This window comes from Neofelis nebulosa, chromosome 16 (assembly GCF_028018385.1).
Source record: "Neofelis nebulosa isolate mNeoNeb1 chromosome 16, mNeoNeb1.pri, whole genome shotgun sequence".
NCBI classification, from domain to species: Eukaryota; Metazoa; Chordata; class Mammalia; order Carnivora; family Felidae; genus Neofelis; species Neofelis nebulosa.
Genome location: NC_080797.1, coordinates 10,135,783 through 10,148,227, shown reverse-complemented (window position 1 = coordinate 10,148,227; position 12,445 = coordinate 10,135,783). Strand labels below are relative to the sequence as shown.

At 38.6% G+C, this 12,445-nt stretch overlaps 1 protein-coding gene across 11 annotated transcripts in view; it reads left to right on the top strand.

Moving 5' to 3' along the window:
* Positions 1 to 12,445, top strand: part of SPECC1 (sperm antigen with calponin homology and coiled-coil domains 1) — a 287,227-nt gene that overhangs the window by 26,408 nt on the left and 248,374 nt on the right. Inside the window, exon 2 of one of the 11 annotated variants that reach the window (XM_058704627.1) lies at positions 893 to 992. The exons of the other annotated variants lie outside the window; for them this stretch is intronic. Within the exon in view, the coding sequence (XP_058560610.1) occupies positions 990 to 992 (3 nt within the window). The 5' untranslated portion in view covers positions 893 to 989. The remainder of the gene's footprint in view (positions 1 to 892; positions 993 to 12,445) is intronic. 11 annotated transcript variants of the gene reach the window in all.

The window sequence follows — 12,445 nt, the reverse complement described above, 5'->3', positions numbered from 1 at the left end:
TACATTGATTAGCTCTTTCATTCTGTGAAGAAGAGCTTTATCTTTCTGTCCTTTTATTCTTTTTTTAGTATCAATACATGTTTTAATCAGTGTCTTATAGTTCACTATTGTCATTTTGTTGTTGTTGTTGAAATTGTCCCAAATAAGTCAAATTGAGCTCCTTCAGGTTCACCCCATTGTCCGTGTGACATGGTCCTTTTAGTCTTTGGGCAGCTCCTTGATTTCTAGGCCCCCACAAGATATCCCAGACTCTTTTGTTAATCCCATAGTCCATACCTGGAACCAGCTATTTTTCCAAGGTGTCCTGCTTCCCTTTAGTAGGAATTGTATTTAGAAATGTAGATAAATTCAGGGCGCCTGGGTGGCTCAGTCGGTTAAGCGACCGACTTCGGCTCAGGTTATGATCTCACGGTCTGTGAGTTCGAGCCCTGCATCGGGCTCTGTGCTGACAGCTCGGAGCCTGGAGCCCGTTTCAGATTCTGTGTCTCCTCTCTCTGTGCCCTTCCCCTGCTCATGCTCTGTCTCTCTCTGTCTCAAAAAAAAAAAAAAAACATTGAAAAAAAAAGAAATATAGATAAATTCTAAGTGGGAAGAGTGGGAAGATAATGTACTGAATTAAAGTAGTCATTCATAGTCATAACTGCTCCTATTGGTGAAAGTTAAGGAGGTAGAGTTTAGTATGATAGTAATTTGTGAGCTGTGTCTCCCCTACAGGACGGGACTTCTTGGGGGCCAAGCTAGTAGCTTTTCCATTTTTATATTCACAGTGGTTAGCATAGTTTCTAGAGCAGAAGAGGCACTTAATAAATATTTGGACTTAAACTGTGCTAACTGAACTCATAAACTATTCATCTTATAACTCTAATGTTTTTCTAATTTTCTAACTCTGTAGAGAAATAGTAAAGGATCTGGAAAGAAGCTTTGCAGTGGAAATGTTCATTGGCTGTGGGCAAATTATTAAATGTTTCAGAACTTGTTTCTCTTGCTGAATGGTAAGTGTTTTATTGGCTTCAGAATACTAAAAAGGCTACAACAAGATCTGAGGCTGTTTTGTTAGGTAATAGTAAGGCAGTGGGACATGACTCACTGTGAATGACTGTTGAAGGTGACTGTCCAAGCTTTACATCTCACCCTACAGATGAGTAGTGTACAACTAACCAGGATTCAGCCTCTACGTGGGAGACCTAAGGTTTTTCTTTTGCCGACTGGCACTCCTGCCCAATTGCTTCGTTTTAAGCCAGTTGCTCAATTTCTTTTCCTCATTTTTACCTGGAAAAGAATGTGTGACAGTATCCTAAACAAAATGAATTAAGATGTAATGAGAAAAACCATATAAAATCCTTTGATATGTAGTAATTAAATGAAATCTGTATTATAGGCACAGAACTTAGTCATTATAAGTAGTAACAAAGGAAGCCTAACATCATATTCTAGGGTTTGTTTTCATTCAGAGGAGTCGTAGCATGGCATTTTAACAAGCGTTCCAAATGAAAGGGTGGTTGCAGCCTGAGTCTAGCTTTTAGACTGTAATAATAATGGGACTGCAAGGTCAGAGTTTGTTCAGTCTCCTTTAAGTGGGTTTTGGCAGGAGGCACATATAAAGTGGGTTTATTTATAACCTGCATTTTGAGTGTAAAGAACAGAAGCTAAAAGGAAAGACTAAAATATTAAACGTATTTATTAAGTGAAGGGTGTGTGTGTGTGTGTGTGTTTTATGATTAGGAAGAAAACTTTATTCCTTTACTATTGGCAAAATTAGAGGTATTCCATGACAAGTGCTTTTTTGAACATGAGTGAAATCATATGGTATTTGTCTTTCTCTGACTAACTTATTGCTTAGCGTAATACTCTCTAGCTCCATCCATGTCACTGCAAATGGCAAGATTTCATTCTTTTTGTATGGCTGAGTAATATTCTATTCTCTCTCTCTCTATACCCATTCATCTGTTGACGGATATTTGGGCTGTTACCATAATTTGGCTATTGTTGATAATGCTGCTATAAACAAAGGGTGCTTGTATCCCTTTGAATTATTGAAAAATGTTTTTGTGTTCTTTGGGTATATACCTATAGTGCAATTGAGGAACCTCTATACTGTTCTCCAGAGTGGCTGCACAAGTTTTCATTCCCACCAACAGTGCAAGAGGGTTCCCCTCTCTCCGCATCCTCGCCAACACCTGTTGTTCCCTGTGTTGTTGATTTGGGCCATTTTGACAGGTGTGAGGTGACATCTCATTGTAGTTTTTGATTTGCATTTCCCTGACGGTAAGTGATGGTGAACGTCTTTTCATGTGTCTGTTGGCCGTCTGGATGTCTTCTTTGGAGAATTGTCTGTTCATGTCTTCTGCCCATTTTTTTTTAAGTTTTTATTTTATTTCCAGTTAGTTAACATACAGTGTTCTATTAATTCTGCCCATCTTTAAATTGGATTATTTGGGGGGTTTTTGGTGCTAAGTTTTAAAGTTCTTTATATATTTTGGGTACTAACTCTTATTCAGGTATGTCATTTACAAATACTTTCTCTCATTCCATAGGTTGCCTTTTAGTTTTGTTGATTGTTTCCTTTGCTGTGCAGAAGCTTTTTATTTTGATGTAGTCCCAATAGGTGATTTTTGCTTTTGTTTCCCTTGCCTCAGGGAACCTATCTAGAAAAAAGTGGCTATGGCCAATGTCAGAGAAATTACTGCCTATTCTCTCTTCTAGGATTTTTATGGTTGCAGGTCTCACATTTAGGTCTTTAATCCATTTTGAATTTATTTTTGTGTATGGTGTAAGAAAGTGATCCAGTTTTATTTTTTTGCATGTTGCTGTCCCGTTGTCCCAACACCATTTGTTGAAGAGACTGTCTTTTTCCCATTGGATAGTATTTCTTGCTTTGTCAAAGATTAATTGAACATATAATTGTGGGTTTGTTTCTAGATTTTTCTATTCTGCTCTATGGATCTAGGTGTCTGCTTTTGTGCCAGTACCACGCTGTTTTGATTACTACAGTTTTGTAATATAACTTGAAGTCCAAAATTGTGATGCCTCCAGCTTTGCTTTCCTTTTTCAAGATTGCTTTGGCTATTCGGCGTCTTCTGTGGTTCCATACACATTTTAGGATTGTTTGTTCTCGTTCTGTGAAAAATGCTGTTGGCCTCTTGATAGAGATTGCATTAAATACGTAGATTCCTTTGGGTAGTGTAGACATTTTAGCAGTATTTGTTCTTCTAATCCATGAGCATGGAATGTCTTTCCATTCGTTTGTGTCATCTTCAATTTCTTTCATCAATCAGTGTTTTATAGTTTTCAGAGTACAGGCCTTTCACCTCTTTAGTTAGGTTTATTCCTAGGTATCTTATTCTTTTTTGGTGGCGTATCATTCTTTTTCATGGTTGAATTCTTTTTGATGGTTAGATATACCCCCCTTTAGCCAATATCCTACTGATAAAGATTTGAATTATTTTTTTAAATTATAAACAATACTACAGTAAGCATCACTTTGTGTATGTATATGCCCAGTTATGTATTTTGATAGACTTTCTATTTAGGAGTAGAGTTACTGAGACGAACATTGTGGATATCTAAGATTTTGCCAATTTTCCTAAAAAGGTGATCAATTCACAGTGGCTGAGAATACCTCTGCCCAAATTATATCGGGTTCTTCCTCTTCTACACTCTCTAAGCACCCTATAGGTCTCCTCTGTAGCACACCAGAATTGCATTTAAATGATTACATACTGGTTTAAAAATTTTCCCTCTCTCCCCTTATTCACGCCCTAAAAATATAAGTTCTTTGTGGACAGGAACATTGTTTTTGTATTATATTTGTATCTCTGTTATTATATTATTATATTTGTATCCAATATAATTCCTTACACATAGTGTATACCCATTAAGTGATAAATATTTCCCCGTACCCTTGTTGACACTTGGTATTATCAATGTTTGCCAGCCTGACAAATACAGCAAATAAAGGTCATTATTTTACTGTGTATTTTAAAATTATTAATCAGTGTGAAAACCCTTTCATATGTATCTATCGATCTATCTATTTTAAAGTTTATTTATTTTGAGAGACAGTGAGTGTGAGGGGGGAGGGTCAGAGGGAGAGAGAGAGAGAGAGAGAGAGAGAGAGAGAGAGAGAGAATCAGAAGCAGCCTCCACACACTGTCAGTGTGGAATCTGGTGTGAGGCTTCATCTCACGAACCACGAGATCATGACCTGAGCCAAAATCAAGAGGCTGCCGCTTAACCAACTGAGTCACTCATGCACCCCTCACATAGATTTATAATAATTTATATTGTGTGTTTTTTAAAAAGTTTTTTTTTGTGTTTTTGTTAAATTTTTATTGTGGGGGGGAGAGGCAGAGAGAGAGGGAAAGAGAGGGTCTGAAGCAGGCTCTGCCCTGACAGCAAAGAGCCGGATACGGGGCTTGAACTCCCGAACCGTGAGATCATGAGCTGAGCTGAAGTCAGCCGCTTAACCAACTGAGCCACCCAGGCGCTCCTATGTTGTATTGTTTTTCTTATTTTTTAACTCATTATTGAGCCCTTTACACTTCAATGTGATACTAGGACTGTTGTGCGTATTTTTTGTGTGGTGTGTTGCTTGTCTTTTGAATTTGTTTATGGTGTTTTTGACCATATAAAAGTTTAAAGATTTTTACGTAGTGAAATTATAAACCTGTTTTTTGTGGCTTTGGAGTTAATACCATGTTTGGAAAGGTATTTTCCATTCTATGGGTTTAGATTTTTATCTAGTACTTTTTGATAGATATACTGAATCTACATTGTCATAATATATAATCATTCAACTGTTTGCCTTTACTAATCATTTTGCATTAGTTTTCTGGGTAAATATATATTCATTGCTTACTACCAGTTCTTATGATGAAACCTCTCTGGATAGTTGGCTTGGTTAATACTTGTTGTCTAGAAGATTCCTCAATATAGTTTTTCCTGAGTTCTTCCATGTTCAAAACTGTTCATCTATGATCTTTATTCTTTTTTCAAAATTTTTTTTAATTTTTTTTATTTAAAAAAAATTTTTTTTCAACGTTTTTTATTTATTTTTGGGACAGAGAGAGACAGAGCATGAACGGGGGAGGGGCAGAGAGAGAGGGAGACACAGAATCGGAAACAGGCTCCAGGCTCCGAGCCATCAGCCCAGAGCCCGACGCAGGGCTCGAACTCACGGACCGCGAGATCGTGACCTGGCTGAAGTCGGACGCTTAACCGACTGCGCCACCCAGGCGCCCCTCAAAAATTTTTAATAATGTTTTTATTTAATTTTGAGACAGAGAGAGACAGAGCATGAGCAGAGGAGGGGTAGAGAGAGAGAGAGAGAGAGAGAGAGAGAGAGAGAGAGAGAGAGAATCCAAAGCAGGCTCCAGGCTCTGAGCTGTCAGCACAGAGCCCGACGTGGGGCTCGAACTCACAGACCGTGAGATCATGACTTGAGCTGAAGTCGGACGCTTAACCGACTGAGCCACCCAGGTGCCCCTGATCTTTATTCTTGGGAATCTGTTTGATTGGTTATAAAATCCTTGGTTTATGTTTTCCTCCATGAGTATCTTCAATATGTTACTCTGCTGCCTGCTATCAAAGTCTGATGACAATTTTCCCTCTTGTAAGTGACTTGGTTATTTTGCCTGGATTCTCAAAGGACTTAAAAAAAATCCCTAGGGGTGCCTGGGTGGCTCAGTTCGTTGGGCGTCGACTCTTGATTTTGACTCAGGTCACGATCCCAGGGCCGTGGATTGAGCCCACGTCTGGATCCACACTGAGTGTGAAGCCTGCTTAAGATTCTCTCTCTGTCTCCCTCTGCCCCTCCCCCAACTTGTGCTCTCCTAAAATTAAAAAAAAAAAAAATCTCTCTCTTGGCCATTCTGCATTGACTTTTCCGGGTACACAGTGGACATTTTCTTTTTTTTTTTTTTTTTTTAATTTTTTTTTTTTCCAACGTTTTTTATTTATTTTTGGGACAGAGAGAGACAGAGCATGAACGGGGGAGGGGCAGAGAGAGAGGGAGACACAGAATCGGAAACAGGCTCCAGGCTCCGAGCCATCAGCCCAGAGCCTGACGCGGGGCTCGAACTCACGGACCGCGAGATCGTGACCTGGCTGAAGTCGGACGCTTAACCGACTGCGCCACCCAGGCGCCCCTCAGTGGACATTTTCAATATATAACTTCATGTCTTTCTATCTGTTCAGAGATGCTGTTCTGGTTTTCTTCTGTTTCATGAGCCTGTCTCTCCAACATGCCTTCACTCTCTGTAGGGGTGTTGGTCTGCTCAATATTTTCTTTTTTTCCTATCATACCCTAGTGTGGGATTGACCATGTATCCTTTCTGTTGCTCTCAGGCCAGATGGAAGCAGTGGGGCAGGATAACTTTCCCAGCTTTGAGCCTCCTGAGTTCTCTCTTCTCTTGTTCTCACCAGGTATTCAGGTCCATGGCCTTGGGCTTTAGTGAGATGTACAGGTTATGTTTCCCTCCCCTACTTTTACCTGGATCTTCTCTTTTCCTGTGTCCCTAATATCCTTGTCCTGCCTGGCCTGGAGTGTACTCCCAGCAGTTTTTCTCAGTGTGGCCCTGTGTCCTGGAAGGGAGCTTTCCTTCATTAGATTTGAGTTCAGAAGGCTGCAGACAGTGACAGTGGCTGGTTGCCATGGTCTCTTCCTTAGGCTCCCTCCAGTCCCCCATGGTTGTTGGGATGGACCAAGCTTCCTAGGGCTGTATCCTCTCCCCTCCCACTGTGGTACATTGCTCTGATATGGTGACTGTAACAGTGGGCACAGGTGCTTTTGAGATGGTGACCCCACCTTCCAGGGTCATCAGTATCCTGCAGGATGTCTGAGTTGGCACATCTCAACTCTGAGCATGGTCCCTCAGCTCCATCCAGGCAGAACTGGGCACACATGTTCATAGTTTGTGGTTTAGGACCTTGGTGATTTTCCTGCTTTATCTGAGATGATGCCTTTCTTCCCTATGACTTGGGTTGATGGTCACAGGAGAGGAGAGTGAAGCAAAATAACTCTTACTCATTTTCAGTTAGAAGCTGATTTATATCTCATGCTACATGATCCAGTTTTTCTCTTCCTCCCCTCTCTTAATTAGAAGATATACTTATATGTTTATAATTCTTCTGTCGGTTACCTTTTTACCTTTAAACGATATGCTTCAAACACCTTTCTCAGTTTTTCACCTTGAGGAACAATTTTTCAATATGCCTTTCTGAAAAAAATAATAAAATAATTGGCATTCTCCTTACTCTTCAGTACTTGTGACCCTTTGGGAATTCTTGTTATTATTGTCGAGTTAATATTATTTTACATTGTTACCTTTTCTTTCTAGACTTCTTAAAATCGTATTCAGTTTTGTAGCCACAGTTAAGAGGTTATTAGACTTAATCATATACTTATACATATGATTAAGTCTAATAACCATAATGATTAAGTCTAATAACCATAATATATATAATCATAATATATATATGTATGTTTTTATTTAAATTCCAGTTAGCTAATATGCAGTATAATATTAGTTTCAGGTGTACAATATAGTGATTCAGCACTTCCATACGTCACCCTGTGCTCATCATGACAGGTGCATTCCTTAATCCCCGTCACCTATTTAACACATCTTCCCACCCACCTCCCCTCTGGTGTCCATCCCATTGTTCTCTATAGTTAAGAGTGTTTCTTGGTTTGCCTCTCCCTCCCTCCTCCTTTGCTGATTTGTTTTGTTTCTGAAATTCCCATATTAAATTTCACATATGAGTGAAATCGTATGGTATTTGTCTTTCTGACTGACTTTCTCACTTAGCATTATACTCTCTAGCTCCATCCATATCATTGCAAATGCAAGATTTCATTCTTTTTTATAGCTGAGTCATATTCCACTGTGTGTGTGTGTGTGTGTGTGTGTGTGTGTGTGTGTGCGTGCCCATACACATATATCCCACAACTTCTTTATCCATTCATTAGCCATTAGACACTTGGGCTGGTTCCCTAATTTGGCTTTTGTAGATGCTGCAGCTATAAACATTGGGGTGCAGGTATCCCTTTGAATTCGTATTTTTGTATTCTTTGGGTAAATACCGGGTAGTGCAATTGCTGGATTATAGGATAATTCTATTTTTAACTTTTTGAGGAACCTCCATACTGTTCTTCAGAGCGGCTGCATCAGTTTGCCCACCAACAGTGCAAAAGGGTTCCCCTTTCTCCACATCCTTGCCAACACCTGTTGTTTCTTGTTGATATTAGCCATTCTGACAGGTGTGATATCTCATTGTAGTTTTGATTTACATTTCCCTGATGTTGAGTATCTTTTTATGTGTTTGTTGGCCATCTGTATGTCTTCTTTGGAGAAATGTCTGTTCATGTCCTCTGCCCACTTTTTATTTGGGTTATTTATTTTTTGGGTGTTGAGCTTTATAAGTTCTTTATATATTTTAGAAACTAATTCTTTACCAGACATGTCATTAGCAAATATCTTTTCCCATTCTTTAGGTTGGCTTTTAGTTTGTTTAGATTGTTTCCTTCAGTGTGCAGAAGATTTTACTTTGATGTAGTTTCAATAGTTGATTTTTACTTTTGTTTCCCTTGCCTCAGGAGGCATATCTAGAAAGGAGTTGCTACAGCTGATAGACTTAGTTATATTTAGATATAACCGTGCTCAACTGGTTCAGGGCTACCACTAGTTTTGTTGATACTGAATACCCCAAACCACATGTTCTAGGTGCTTGGATATACAAGTGAAAAAACAGACAGAAATTCCTGGCTCCTGGAACGTATGTACAATTGGGGGCCGCAAACAATGAGCCTGATAAATGAGGAAATGAGATAGCATGCTAGAAGGGAACAAGTGCTGAACATGGAGATAAAAACAGAATAGTGTAAGTAAGGTCCAGCGTGCCAGGAGAGATAGGTTAGAATTTTCAAAAGAGTGGTCATGAAGGGTCCTACTGAGAGGTGACATCTGAGCGAAGCCCTGGGATAGGAAAGGGAATTAGTTAAATCATGCCAGGTGGGGGAAGCACCTGGAGCAAAGGCCTTGAGGAAGAACATTCCTGATGTTTGGGGGTAGCAAGGAGGCTGGGAACTCCAGCGCAGGGTAGGAGACATGGTCACGGGGGTCAGGAGGGCATGTGTGGGTGCCTTGTAGACCAGTGCACAGACTGCACTTCACCCTGAGATGGGGAGCCACTGGAGGGGTCTGTCGAAGGTGGTACATGGTCACTGTGTCTGCCATGTTGAGAGTGGACTGTAGGGGACATCAGCGGAAAGAAGAGATGAGTTGGCTTCTTGCAAGAATACCATGTGTCGCTAGATGGGACCAGTGTGGTTTCACGCAGTGAACTTTCCCTTAATGAGCACATTATTTACGTCTAGGTTTTTTTTTTTTTAATTAAAAAAATTGTATTTATTTTAGAGAGAGAGAGCAGCAAGTGTTAGCAGGGGAGAGGGGCAGAGGGAGAGAGAGAATCTCCAACAGGCTCCAGGCTCCATGCTGGGCAGGAGGGCTGAATCCCATGATCCTGGGATCATGACCTGAGCTGAGAGCAAGAGCTGGACACTCGACCGACTGAGCCGCCCTGGCGCCCCACATTTAACTTTTAGTTGGCTGGACTATGACTGCATTTTTCTAAAGGATTCTTGAGTGCTATAATCTTTGAGTTCTGTTTTTTGTTTCCCTTAAATATGCGTGACATTCTAACTTGGGAAAGAATTCGAGTCCCTTCTTTCATTCAACACTCCGCTGGCGTTGCTCCTTTGTCTTCTGTCATCTAACGTTGTGGAGAAGACTGGAGGAAATTGCCGAGTCTAACTTGCCTCCCGATTATAGGGGAAATCTGTTGCTTCTGCTTCATTGTTGGCAGTTATTTCTTTGCCCTTAAGCACCCTTTAACTTTGCTAGGATGTGTCCTGTTTTGATTGCACTCTTCCTGATTTTTCAGCTCGTGGATTGAAAATTATTTAATTCAGAATTAGCAATTATGTGGATGCCACATCTTTATCTTCCACATTTAGCACCTTTCTAATCACTTTCATCCTTGTTTTCTTCTATTCCATTTCCTCAAATGAGTCTTCTATTTCACTGACTTTTTTAGCATTTGGTTTCACTTCTTGCTCTTCCTCATGGGACGTTTGTTCATAATGTGATGGTGTTAACTCTTTTCCTCTATTTATGTCCTTTTCATCTCCTACTATTGTCTTATGAGCTCTTCTGTGATGCCTCATTTCCACCATATCTTTCCTCAGGTGGGGGGAGCAGGGACCTCAGGAGGATAGTCCTTGCTTCTGCCTCTCACTCAGTTCAGAGAAATCTCTAACTTGCTCAAGATCTAGAGAAGTATCAATTCTTGTAATCCTTCCTCAATTTTGTTCAGTGAATTCTTGTCTCTGGAAGATAGTCTTTGTATCTGTTGCCCAGGGGCGAGGCCATTCTCTACTTCCTTCATAGGTTAATTTCCTTCTCCATTTTGGCTTTAACCGAAGGAGAAAGTAAATAAACATGACTTAAAAAAAAAAAAAAAAAGAACACAGCTTAAAATTTTCATTTTGTGAAAAAGTAACAGAACCGTATATAAAATTCAACATGTTCAAAAGGAGATATAGGTGAAAAGACATCTCCTTTCTGCCTCTGTTCCCTGTTCCCCAGGTCTCAGCCCCAAAAAGAATAAATCTGTAGAATACATTTCTAGAGTGGAATTGCCTTGTCATAGGACATACACATTTGTCAATTTCATGAATATTGTTCTATTGCCCTCCATAGATGTTATCAGTACACATCCTATTAACTAAAAGTGAAAGTGTCAATTTTCTCACACAGTCACCAACACAGTGATGTGTAACAAACGTTTCAAATTTTTGCCATGCTGATAGGTAAAATATGTTTATAGTTTTAATTTGCATTTCTTTTATTAAAAGTGAGATACAGCATTTTATGTGTCGATGAGCCATTTGTATTTTCTGTGAACTGTCTGTTCATTACTTTTGCACATTTCTATTTTGGATTATTGGTGGTTTTCTTCTTGGGTTTTAAGGTACCCTTGTGTATAGGAAAATTTACTCTTTATCTGGATATGAGTAAACTGGTTTTTTCTCAGTTCATTCAGTGGTGTTTGTTTAACTGTGTTTCTGTCATGTTTTAGGTATTTGGCTTGTATGTAGTTGATGTTTTAATAGCTTCTGAGTTTTCATATTATAAATTGAAAGATCTTCCATATTATGACTTTAAAGATTCTCTTGCATTTTCTTCTGCTAATTATTTTAGTTTTTTTCTTTAAAATATTTGGTATTGCTGGAATCATTTTTGGTATAAAGAGTAAAGGAGGGTGTCCAACTCTGTTTTTTCCAGATGCCTGTCCAAATGTCTCATACTGTTTATTGAATACATTCATCCTTTCCTGTGGAATATCAGTTTTATCATATATTAAATTCCTTATCATATATTAAATATATATATATATATATTCCTTTATCATATATTAAATTCATTAAATATATATGAATATATTTATTCATATATTAAATTAAAATCATATGTAGTTGGGCCTAATTCGTGGTTTGTCGATTCTGTTGATCTCTTTGTCTATTCATGTACTAGTATCAAACTTTTAAAAATTTAGGCCTACAATTTTTTTTAATACTAATTCAATAGAATTACCTCAGAGAGAAATCATGTTGATGAATTTAGTAGTATCTTCATAGCAAGATGTTTTACATGATTCTTCTGCTAATTCAGTGTTAGGACACATATTTATTTATGTGCTTTGGGTTGATTTTGCTGATAAAAGTAAGGACTTTTGGTTGGTCATTCTACATTCTCTTACTCTGGCCCCCCAGTGATATAGGAGATAAATTTGCAGGATTGGCAGAGGAAATTAGGATTTTTTTTGTTCTGGAATATGTTGACACTAACTCAAGCTCATATGGGAAGCTTTATCCTCCCTTAGTTAAACTGGCCGTGGGTATTCTTCAGGAAAAAAAAAAGTTACTACTAATTTTTAGATTAATGTATGCATGAGCTGGTAAAGAGGAACTTTATAAGCACAATTTCAGAATTATAGAAATGTTATTGTTATTATGATCTTATAGGTTTGCTGACTGCTCTACTGAAATAGTGCATGGGAAAATATAGCACAGCATTTCCCAAATAAGCAGTTGGACATTTCTTTAAAGCAATCATAATTTAAATTCTGCCTTAAACTTGTCAAATTCTTTTTTTTTAAAAAAACATAATGTTTATATAAGCATTTGTTTTAGTGCTTTTTCTTCCTTTGAACTTTTTCATTCATTTTTTTAATTCAACAAACACTTCCTGATTACCTGCTCTATGCTAGATAAAAATTCTAGGTACTGGTGGCCAGTGGGAAATGAAAGAGACAAGGAACCTGCTCTCATTGAGTTTATAATCTAGTGAGAAGACAGGCAATAAATAATAAAATTCCAGGTTGT